General features: G+C 39.7%; 2 protein-coding genes across 10 annotated transcripts; both read left to right on the forward strand.

Annotated features, from left to right (window-relative positions):
• Positions 1 to 1,479: 1,479 nt before the first annotated feature.
• On the forward strand, positions 1,480 to 9,336 carry LOC117139885 (peptidoglycan-recognition protein LC). Of its 9 annotated transcripts, none has more exons than XM_033302555.1 (5): positions 3,000 to 4,174; positions 5,937 to 6,104; positions 7,610 to 7,764; positions 7,822 to 8,263; positions 8,647 to 8,736. In XM_033302555.1, exons 1-4 carry the CDS (start codon positions 3,373 to 3,375, stop codon positions 8,230 to 8,232), a joined length of 1,536 nt encoding a protein of 511 aa, XP_033158446.1. In that variant the 5' UTR covers positions 3,000 to 3,372; the 3' UTR covers positions 8,233 to 8,263; positions 8,647 to 8,736. The 9 variants fall into 9 exon arrangements, with proteins under 9 accessions (XP_033158445.1, XP_033158446.1, XP_033158448.1 ...); XM_033302559.1 differs by lacking the exon at positions 3,000 to 4,174 and adding an exon at positions 4,909 to 5,651; XM_033302554.1 differs by lacking the exons at positions 7,610 to 7,764; positions 7,822 to 8,263 and adding an exon at positions 1,480 to 1,640 and having other exon boundaries at positions 3,186 to 4,174; positions 5,937 to 6,161; positions 8,647 to 9,336.
• A 771-nt stretch (positions 9,337 to 10,107) lies between these two features.
• Positions 10,108 to 12,080, forward strand: LOC117140001 (peptidoglycan-recognition protein LF). The gene is made up of 4 exons (XM_033302711.1): positions 10,108 to 10,394; positions 10,464 to 10,615; positions 11,036 to 11,420; positions 11,480 to 12,080. Exons 1-4 carry the CDS (start codon positions 10,253 to 10,255, stop codon positions 11,911 to 11,913), a joined length of 1,113 nt encoding a protein of 370 aa, XP_033158602.1. The 5' UTR covers positions 10,108 to 10,252; the 3' UTR covers positions 11,914 to 12,080.
• The last annotated feature ends 87 nt before the right edge of the window (positions 12,081 to 12,167 follow it).

A 12,167-nucleotide genomic window follows, 5' to 3' on the forward strand; every position in this document is an offset into this window, starting at 1 on the left:
TTCATTGGAAATGATTTACAATAATTACTGACATTTTTCGCAATAAAATGGGTCAACAAAGAATAGATTGCCTGGCTACAAAAGGCATAAATCATTAGATGTTCGGTGTAGAACTTAAGCTGCAATAAAATCAAACATTTTAAAGGCCACTCGAAAAGCTTATCAGTAAGTCAGGCACACTGAGAGAAAAAATATTAGAAATGGTCTAAACCCATTTCGTTTAAAGTTCGTTGCGCTTTCCAACTATTATTATATTTTGCATTTTTGTTTTCTGTAAGCGTGTTCGGAATTCGTTTCGCCAATTTGTTGCTCTTTACGTTTTATCCATCAACAGTTTCCCGGCGCCCTTTTCAAACTATCAGAGATCGCCCAACCGCCGTTCGCCCATAATTACATTAAATATTTTTCAACACAAGTACAATGGGTCAAGCTGGAATTGGAAGAGAAAAAAAAACTATGTATATATGTATATATTACTGGTCTGTACCACAAAGTGAAATAGCCAAAAACCGATTGCGGGCCGCAAAACAAAACAATTCTCGGAAATGGTAGCGCAATTTAAAATGTTCACATTTTTGCCCACACTGCAATGTCTGTACCAAAAAGTGTTTTTGGGAGCCGGGAGAGAGCCGGAGATCTTTGTTGTTTATTGGTTGAATAAATAAAAAAAAATATACATATATACATACATACATACATAATACGTATACGCCGATTTGTCTGTGTCGATGTCGGTGCGGACGACTAAACAACTAAACAAAAACAAACAGTCATCGTCAGGTGGGAGAAGTGGAGAGGCCATTCTCGAGCCACGGGGCGTAGCTGGAAGTATTCATTATAAATTTGACTAATATCTGGAAGATATAAAAAAAAAACCCGAAATCGGGAACAGGTTCCGCCACTTAATGACGCTCGGAAAAACCGAAATATGCAGCTCGCCAGATGCAGTTATCGGAATTCTTTCGGTTTCTTAGGATCACTCGCTTTTCGTTTAAACCAGTTTCGATTGAGAAAAAAAGTTGTACCACTAGTTAGTATCAAAAGTTACTAAAAATAGAAATAAAGGAAAATTTAAATCATTGCAATTTATAAATATACTTTATTGGTTACCGCTCGACTAAAAAAAAGCACAAAAAATACAAAAGAACATCTTCATATTATGTAACATGTAAGCACTATATGTTAAAAAATGCTCTTTTCTAAAACGGTTTAGAAGTTTTTTTGGGACAAGGCTTTCGCGTTGCACTCTTAAAATCTTTTGAAAAATCACTTATTAAAATGCAAGTCGGTAACAAGTTGGACTGCCTGAAAATCCGACTCAAATTAAACAACTTTGGTTAAATAAACGCAAAAACGCCGACCGCTCTCTTCCCATCACTCTCTCTGTGTTTTTTTTGTTTTTTCTCAGCGGTCTGCTCTCCCATCACACGCTCCCCACACGCTGCCATATCAGACGCTCCAGCTTTTCAGGCCGCTGCGATTTGATCGCCGCTCAGTTGATCAGAGTCACTCGAACGCGCCGCTGCTCAATGATTCGAAATTGGCGCGAAACAGTATAAAAAGTTCGACTTACAAATCGGCTATATAGTATAGACGCTCAAATATTTACGAGCTGCAACGGTTTTCGTCGGCGATTTAAAGTGCGTAAGGATATAAGTGCTTATATAGAATAGAATATAGAGTGGATACATAGAATATTACACAGTTCGATATAATCGTAATCGAGCACTCAAATATGTTAAAAATAATTGACCAATTATATCGGTATTTAAGTGCAAACTAGCTTGGTTCTCAAATCGTGTTATGTTCCAGGAATCTTAATTAGCCTTTCGAAACGCGAAAAGGAAGTGAAAGAATTCGTGGAAGTGAAGAAAAGAAAAAACATGCTATCGAAACATCGATCGAAAATCAATTAATTTGCACATAGGCCATATTTAATGATAATTTTGAAAACACGTAAAACACCAGAGTTGTTAATTATTATCGATTCTCCGAGACAGAATACAACCAAAACAAAGAGCACCCATATTGCGATGATCTGTGCGTGTATTAGTGACAATGGCCGCCGCTCCAGTGGTGCACGTGTATTGGTGCGCTCAGTAAACTCAGAGTGCCATTCCGTTCCTCATTTGTAGCCGTTGTCGTTATACTTCGTGTTATCTCAAAAGCGTGCTCTGTGCCAACTCTCTAGAACATCGATTCTACCCACAAAGTATAAAGTCGCTACCCTTCCAATTCCATCGGGCTTATCAGAATTCGCAGAATTCTTTAAAAGACAGTTACTGTATTGAAATTGGCACACCTTCTGGCAAACCTTCGTATCTTCCATCAAGACGTCATGGCATATGCCCATAATGATCTTTCAGCCTTTTAAAGACGTCACTCGCGGCTTTCGAATATCCAAAATTAAGCATAACATGCATATATGTATGTATGGGTACCAACTACCACTAGCCACTGTGTGTGTTTTGTGTTTCTCGGAATCCACTTAAGTAAATAAACTACGTCAATGATTATAGCTAATTTGCATAAGCCTTGCATTCGTGCGAGCTTACTGACCAACTATTTGAATCGAATTGAGTGGCATACAATATAAGTAAACTGAATACTATTCAATACCCTCATATCTTAATTATACAAACTTCACTGCCATACAACAGCAGCTACGTTTTTTATTCGCGTTTTAAAAACTCTCTTGGCAATCGAGCTTATCAACAATCGTGTATACATGAACTGAAACCGTTGATTGTACTTATAAATCATATTGCAACTGGCAAATAGAACGATTTAATTGATTGTGATAACAATAAAATCACTTTTATAAAGCATGTGTAATTGAAAAGTAATAAATAACTGACGAAAAATTTCATTAATTGTGCGTGTTATACAAAACACTTAATAATGCTCAAAGCTATGAAATAAATATCATTTAGCTTATCAAATAACATATTTTTATCAGCACTACATTGTTCAATGTTCTAAAAATTTTTGCACACAAGGGAATTAAATGGTTTTATCAAAAATATAAAAAAACTGAGTGTACCATAAAGCCGAAGTGCCTGCCCAAAGTTAAGCCCACTTTGGCCCAATTCAAACAAAGAATTTCTTGGAAATTTTACTAAATTTGACTAGCTTATTATCATCAAGTTAACCGGGACCAAAAAAAAACGTACACTTATTTGCAGATGCTCATGATGTGATGTTTGCTGAGAGCCGTGCCTAGTCAGCCGATTTGCCATATAGAAAAAAAAAAGTGAAAAATTCCCTGCAATAATGTACCACCCAATCTGCTAAATAGGAAGGCCAACACATAACGCTCAGAGATCCAGAGAAAATATCAATCTGGTTACGTGACTGTCCTGATAGTTCGACATGCATTTCAGCAATGAAACGGAAATGAGCCAATGTCCCAATGCGAAACGTAGAGTAACCGATCCGTCGACTGGACCAAAAAACTGCAGTACTTCGTCCACAGACTCAGGCGTTATACTGAACGATAATGTGGCGGCATTTCGACCGGAGAAGGAGACCAAAGATCGGGGGACGGACCAAGGGCAGTTCCAATCGAAATCGGAAGAGAAAACGGAATCCAAGCGTATAAGCGTTGAGCACACTGTCAATATAACAACGGAAAATACTGGAAAGACATCTTCGCCGGCGGTTTCCATACGGAGCACCACCATTTCCGTTGTGTCCATCGATGATAATGCCATCGATTCGAGTAGTATTGATAGTGATTCGGAGGCCGAAGCGGAGGATTATAAGGTCCAGAAGCTGGGTCACCAGGTCACCTACCCGCCCAACAGTTCACACCTGCGCGATCTTAACCAGGGTCTAACGGTGATCAGTCGTCATGTGGCGCCAGGTGAGGCGGCAGTACCACCACCCAATCCCCTGGAAGCTGGCATTGTGGCCAAGCAAATACTGAACGGTAGTCTGGCCGTGGCCACGCCCACATCTTCGGCGGGAGGTGCCACGCAGGGCATTGGCAGCATCGCTCTGACCAACTCCACAGATGTGACGTTCGGTGATAAACACTTCTACGAGGGACCCGTGACGATACAACAGTTTCTCATCGACAATCGGGACAAGTGGAAACCGGGCGAGGGACCAGCTGGTGGACAGGAAAACCCCGCATTCAATGGTGGACCCAGCACGAATGGCAGTGCGCCTGGTAAGATTAATAATATATATTCATATATATATATATATAATTATATATTTAATATATTGTATCTCAAAATCTAAATATTAGTGTACTGATATCGATTTCCGATTGTTTCCGATAGTTTCTACATAGTAATTCTTAGGATCGTTAGTTCGATGAACATAATTTCAACTTTTTAGTTTTCTGTTATAAAATATATCTCTTCTTGGATATATATCCTTAAAATATATATATTGCGATTTCCTGCTGCCGTTGTTTACGTTTCTTTTCTGTCTTCACCTTGCCGCCGTTCTGTTTGCTTTAATGGGCCAAACTGAGCGCGTGTGACTATTTGTTTACTCAACCCAATTGGCCAGGTCTAATGACCGTGCTGCGAATGGTAGATTAGCAGATGGCCCACAAAGCAGGCAGATTCATTGCAAGCGCCTAGAACAAATACTACATTTTACTATAAAAACATATTAAATGCATTTAATTGCGCAAGGCAACAAAACTCATTTTGGAAGATTTTTCAAATAAGATACAGAAAATAAATTTGATTACGTATAGAAAATATTTTAGCTTGAAAATTATAAAATATTTATGAAAATCACGAACCCAAAATTTGTCTCACATAAAATAAAATTCATGAGAGAAAAAGTTTTAACGCCCACGTGTCGGGTATTTTTAAATATTAATACATTTTTTATTACTTCTAGAACTCGTTTTTTATCTCCTTGTTTTCCGACTACAATCTCTGCACAAAAACAAGTAAAATTTCATTCACGAAAAGAAAATGTATCTCTGCCGGTTTCAAGGCTCCTCAGCTCGTAAATCAAATCGGTGAAAACTTGCGATAATTAAGCAAAAAAAAAGCCATAGCAGCTGCAATTGTTTACTTGATTCGTTTTCACAATTACCATAATTAAATCGCCAACCAGAACTCAAAATCTCCAATTGGAATTGAACCAGGGGCTCGAGTGTAAATTTAGTCAGCTGTAGTTAAGTGCTGTTTTTATAAAGGCAGGTGCTTCCCCTGGATCTCGCAATAAATACCCATATAAAGCGGGGGGATTTTTTTCCTTGTGTTTTCGTGCGGCTTAAATACTTGCTAAATGAAAAAGTGAAAAAACAAGAACAATTCCTGTATGTGCGCACGGATCGGGAAAAGTACCCACCGATCGGAATCAGTTGTTCATATAAAGCGATCGGAGAATGTCGAGGAACACGCTTGAAATTTGCCTAAAGTGTCACGGGATAATCGCAGATAATGACAGACGTATCGAGTGTGATAATGGCTTTTGTGCTCGCTCCTGTCATCGCAAATGCACGGAATTGTCCGAGGATCAGTTGAAAGTGCTGGAAACGGTGCCCAATTTAAGGTGGAAATGTGACACCTGTCTGAACGGGGTGCAAACTGGAGCACAAATGAGCAAGTGGTTGGAAAAGTCCCTGCGGGAACACGAAAAACGTTTAGAAATCCTAGAAGAGGGGCTAGTGAAGCGTAAGAAGAAATGCTGCATTTTAACCAAGTTAATCTTTGATTTTACTTTGCTGGCAGCGTTATAGGCTAAATAGAAAACTGAATTAATTATATAATCCTACGTAAATCAACATTTCTTTTTTTAAGTTTAACGAATATATTAAACATTAACAATAGTGGCTTAACTGTTTCTAGATAAAATTAAGTCTATTGCCTTTCATAAGCAATAGATTTTATTATTATGCCGTTAGAAATCTTTGCCTTTTTCATTTCTTTACTTACCCACACTTTAACCACACTTTGCAGGCTCCAAACATGAAGATCCTGCGCAAACCCCACCAATTTGTCCTTTTCTGCCCAATACTGTTGGACGCAAGGCCGTCACAGTAACTGTGGTTTTTGTAACTTTAACCTTCCTGCTGGGGATCGTACTGGCCACCACCACAAATCTCTTCGGAAAGACGTTGAACCAAAGTAAGATCAGAGATGACGACGATTACAGACCAAATATTCCAATCAATTCAACAATAGGTACAGTTTTGTTACCCGCTAAGTGTGCAAAAGAGCTTCCTTACTAAACGAAACCCGAATTGGCATTCATGCTCTAACACATTCCATCTCACCATCCCAACCAGCATGTGTGTAATCCATCTTAATCTCATCCTGTATGTACATAACTCATAAGAAACATTGTGTAGTCGTTATTGGGTACATTATTCATCTTGCTGTTCGCGTTACTTATCACTTGTCAGTGTTGTGAAGTGAACTATAAATCAAAAGTGTGGCCTAAAGTTCAATTGAATGGAATATGCCAGTGAATGGAACTCGTGCGTCACCCAAAGGCTCACAAAACAATAGTAGTGTGATTAAAAATGTTAAATAATAAAACTCGTACTCCCTTAATGTCTTGATGCAAAAACTAAGAATTCGCGAGTAATCACTACTATTGTTTTGGTCGCTCTCGTGCCATGCTAACTCCAAAACTCTCCATGCAGCGGGCTTGGATGTCGTCGATAATAGCACCTTGGTGATCCTAAAAGTGGCCGAGTGGGGCGGAAGACCTGCCAAGAAGATGTTGGATGCGCAACAGTTGCCCATCAATCGGGTGGTTATCTCGCACACCGCCGCTGAGGGTTGCGAATCGAGGGTAAGTAGATTCTATAGTCCATGTCCTGATCGTTCATAACGCTTGATCCCGACATTTCCCAACGAAGGAAGTCTGTTCCGCCCGGGTGAATGTCGTCCAATCGTTTCACATGGACAGCTGGGGCTGGGACCACATTGGCTACAACTTTCTGGTGGGCGGCGATGGTCGTGTTTACGAGGGGCGTGGCTGGGATTATGTGGGCGCCCACACCAAGGGTTATAATAGAGGAAGCATTGGGATATCCTTTATTGGAACCTTCACGACAAGGAAACCTAACGAACGGCAGTTAGAGGCATGCAAACTGCTTTTGGAAGAGGGTGTTCGTCTTAAGAAATTGACGCCCAATTATCGGCTTTATGGCCATCGACAACTGAGTGCCACGGAGAGTCCCGGGGAGGAGCTCTACAAGATCATTAAGACGTGGACACACTGGTCACACGAAATCTAATAAGTCATGTATTATATATAAATTACAAGTAAATAGAGTCTGTAGAAATATGACGAACAAACGCGCTTTATTCGACCTCATTCCCCACCTAACCCCTTTCAAAATTAAGAAAAATTTAAGTTTTTCAATGGTTGAGTTGAATGGAATATCACGAATGTACCACTCTTACCAAAAGATACACGGACGTACGTATAACCTCTTAAGAAAATGTTAAAGGTTGGATGCAAACCTAAAGAAAAATTTTAAAACAATCATTGATTATTGATCTAGATTATTGATTTAATTAGATTTAACTATTTGTTGAAATACAAGATTATAATCCGTTGCATCCGTCCCTTAAAAATCTTCGAAGGGTTACTAACACAGCTGATCTCTTTGAACCAGCGAATGATCCTGAAGTCCATGTGGATGGAAAACTTGTAGTGATCAGTATAAAGGGCTGGGGTGGTATGCCTACTAGAGGAAAGCTAGAGACCCTTAATCTTCCGGTCTCCAAGGTAATTATCTCCGAGACTCCACCCGAGATGTGTAAGACACAGGTATGTTCAAATTTCGATAATTCATATATTTCACTCGAAGATTAATCTATTATTTAGGAGTCCTGCTCTTATTGGACACGAGTCACCCAAAGCAGGCACATGGACACCTTCAACTGGGGTCAAATTGGATATAATTTCCTCGTGGGCGGGGATGGACGTATTTACGAGGGGCGTGGTTGGAACTACATGGGCGCTCATACGAGGGACAATAATAACAACAGCATCGGTATTAGCTTTTTGGGAACATTTCGACGACAGGAGCCGACGCAGAAGTCATTAGAAGCGTGCCAGCTGCTCATCGCTCAAGGTGTTCGCCTCAAGAAACTAAGGCCAGATTACCAACTGCTGGGACATCGGCAAATCACAGGCACTTTGATGCCCGGTGAGGAGCTATATAGAATCATTCAAACCTGGAATAACTGGTACAATCTGACGAAAACTTGGCCCGATCTGCATATGACTCAATAGTTATAATTAGTACAATCAAGAACGAATAAAGGTGTTCAAAAATTATTTTTAGATTTTTAATCCTAAGATTGTTAATTTTTTCGTTCATTTTTATATTTTACATTTACATAGAAATAAAATTTCATTAAACAAATTCATTTATTCGCACTTTTACTCAAATATTTACTATTCGCACACATACATATAATTGGTTTTTAGACTTTTAAATTTAACATAGTTTTTATAAATCAATAACAAATATCATATACAAATTCATATATAAATATATCATCACATCTAAACAAAAAGCCGCTTAAATTTGTAAACTAAAATAACTAAAAATGTATCCGCTTAAATGTATTAACTAAAAATTTATGCATGGTCAAAGATATATGTATAACTAAAACTTAAAATTTATTTTTGAAAAATCTACAGATCTGGACAACATTGGTGGTGGACTAATACTGAGGTTCGTGGAGCGTCAGCAATGGCTCGCACAGCCGCCACAGAAGGAGATTCCCGATCTGGAGCTGCCCGTGGGACTGGTCATAGCACTGCCCACCAACTCAGAAAACTGCAACACACAGGCGATCTGTGTGCTCCGAGTTCGTCTGCTGCAGTCCTACGATATAGAATCGTCGCAAAAGTGTGATATCTCGTACAACTTTCTGATTGGCGGAGATGGAAATGTATATGTGGGACGGGGCTGGGATAAAATGGGAGCCCACATGAACAATATACCCTATGACTCGAGGAGTCTTAGCTTCGCCTATATCGGATCTTTTAAGACCATCCAACCGTCGGCCAAGCAACTCAGTGTGACTCGACTTTTGCTGGAGCGTGGCGTCAAGCTGGGCAAGATTGCACCCAACTACCGATTTACGGCGAGCAGCAAACTGATGCCAAGTGTAACCGATTTTAAGGCGGATGCGCTCTACAATAGCTTCGCCAACTGGACTCATTGGTCGTGAATAGGTTAAGATAATATATTTTGTAATACTATCATTCATTTTCGTATTGATATTGTATCATAGGTGTTCTCCCTTTAATGTGTGGCATATTCGATTTAGCTAGAATAACGATTCGTTAAAAGAAATGTGATATTAAATAAAGCAAAATGATTTACTTGGTGAATTTCAATCATGTACGGGGTCAAGAACTAGCTGATAACTGGAATCGGGGAATTTTTTGAAAGAAAGAAACCGGAAAAGGTGTAATATGGCTTGGCTTTTCTACGCATTCTTCCCTGCGATTTAAGGGGCTTCCCCGATTATTGGAATTTTTTCTTTCTTTCGCGACTATTTTAAAATAATAATCTCTCATTACAACTAGTAGGGCTGGCGGAGTGATTCCTTTTCGGAGGTTGGTTTGCCTCGAGGTTGTTTTATCCGGAGTTTAGTTTTTAGGGGGTTATTTTATCCGGAGGTTAGTTTGTTAGGGAGTTCGAAATTTTTGCTAAATCCGCTTTCTTTTTCTACTTAACACAATCTATCTGCGTTCTATTTATGACTTAATAAAACAGAAAAATAATCGTGAAGAACTCTTTTTGGGTCAGTTGATCAAATTGTAGCCGCTAACTGTAGTCGGTCAATCATTCCAAGAAACCGGAAAACATCATAACTTCGGTCCACGAAGAGCTAGCTTCTTCCAAAAACGCTAAGAGTAAGTATACGCCCCCTTGACAAAATGGGATTCCCATTTCTTGAACTGCTCGCTGCCATCTAATATCTCTTTCTAATCTCAAGTGGGCGGCGTTTAGAGATCCAGCACCCTGTTCCGAAAATAGCACCCTATATTAAGCTTTAAAAAGCTTTCTTTAGTGATATATTTATTTATAGCTGTGAACATCTCTTATCGACAAGCTTACGAACTGCGCAGTCGCTTTAAGAGTTCAAATGTCGGGGGTTTTTTGGAGCCGTCAACAGAAATAAACAACCGGACTTGAGATCGGGTGCGAACTCACTTCAGTTGGCATCGGACGTTCGTCTTACGAAGATCGATCGCGGTTGCGGGTAGTGCGATTTAGTCAAAACATCTCAAGATGCCGAAAACAGCGGCAGTTACTCCTCTCCCAGAAGAACCGATAAATAATGCGAAAAGATTTCGCCTGGAGCTTCTCTATCTCTGCGTGATTCTTCTAATGATTGTGGCTTCGTCAGCTGGCTATTTCACGTGGATGATGTGTGAGTCATCTAAGCGAATCGAAGATTGAATACAATTTAATAACCAATACAATTGTTAACCTGGTTTAGCCCACTCCACGAGCTCGTCGAACAAGGGCCTACACATACTCGATCGCAGCGAATGGCAGGGGGAACCACCCAGTGGGAAGTACCCGCACCTCAAGCTTCCCGTCTCCAATATTATCATTCACCACACGGCAACCGAAGGATGCGAACAAGAGGTAAGTCCTACTTTGGGAATTTTAAATTGTTAATTTCATATTGTAAATATGAGGGTGATTGCTTTCAAGCTACTTATAGCCATATTGTTTTACTTAGCTTACCTAACGATAAAACATTTTATGTTTGATAACTTAAACCAGTTGTTCTTACCGGGATCTACAAAAATTTATATAAATATTCAACCAAAAGTTTTCCTAGAAAGCCTCGTAAAACCGATATAATAATTCAATAGCTTGCCATAAAAAACCCCCGCTTTGGGGTTTTGGTCTATAGATCGACATACTTTTCGGGAAAAACCCCCATTCTTCATCACTATTTGGAGCTAATTAAACCTTTCTAATATTTTCGGCCAATATTTGCCAACCTAGCTGTTAAAACATTTAAAGTTATGCATAAATCTGAATTCTATCTCTTCTCAGGATGTTTGCATATACCGCATGAAGGCCATTCAGGCGTTCCATATGAAATCTTTCGGTTGGGTCGACATTGGCTATAACTTTTTGGTGGGCGGCGATGGTCAAGTCTACGTAGGACGCGGCTGGCACATTCAGGGTCAGCATGTGAAAGGATATGGCGCCATCTCTGTTAGCATAGCCTTTATCGGAACCTTTGTGAATATGGAGCCACCAGCTCGACAAATCGAAGCAGCCAAGCGACTGATGGACGAGGGCGTACGGCTCCATAGATTGCAGCCGGATTACCATATATATGCCCATCGCCAAGTTAGTCCCACCGAAAGTCCTGGCCAGAAGCTTTTCGAGCTGATGCAGGATTGGCCACGATACACGCGGGATCCAACATCATGTAATGCAGTTGAAAGTAGAAAATGGGAAAAGATATTTATTTAAAAAATTTATTTTCAGTGCGACTGCTAAGCAATGAGACTGTGAAGCTAGTTACCCGACCTTATTGGTTGGCCCAGCCACCTATAGTGCCACTTACTCCGTTGAAGCTGCCAATTGAGAGCGTGAGATTTGTGGCAACCAGTACTCCATCATGTTTCACTCAAGCCGAGTGCACTTTTCGTGTGCGCCTTATGCAAAACTCTCACATTGAGAGCAATGGATATAATGACATTAACTATAATTTCGTTGCGGCTGGGGACGAAAATATCTACGAGGCCAGAGGTTGGGATCACAGCTGTGAACCTCCAAAAAATGCGGATGAACTAGTCGTGGCCTTTATTGGTCCTTCGAGTAGCAATAAAAAGATAGCACTAGAACTAATCAAACAGGGCATCAAACTTGGCCATATAAGCAAGAACTATAGTCTAATTGACGATTTAGAAAAGTCATAGAAAACTGAAAGCAAGGGGAATGAAGCTTTGCCAGTGCCATTCCTGTGCCATTTTTCAAAGTGATATTAATTTAAGACCTATTATTAAGCATCACAAATATCTCATATCCAATACGTCACAATCTCCTTCGTATTTATAGAAATAAACATGCCTTTATTGAGTTTCAACAGCTTCTATCTTTTATATCTCATTTGAACGACTACAACTAACATTTTTGAAAACATATTGCAATTTGCTTTTGGTTAAAAAACCTG

This window comes from Drosophila mauritiana, chromosome 3L, assembly GCF_004382145.1.
Source record: "Drosophila mauritiana strain mau12 chromosome 3L, ASM438214v1, whole genome shotgun sequence".
Lineage (NCBI taxonomy): Eukaryota > Metazoa > Arthropoda > Insecta > Diptera > Drosophilidae > Drosophila > Drosophila mauritiana.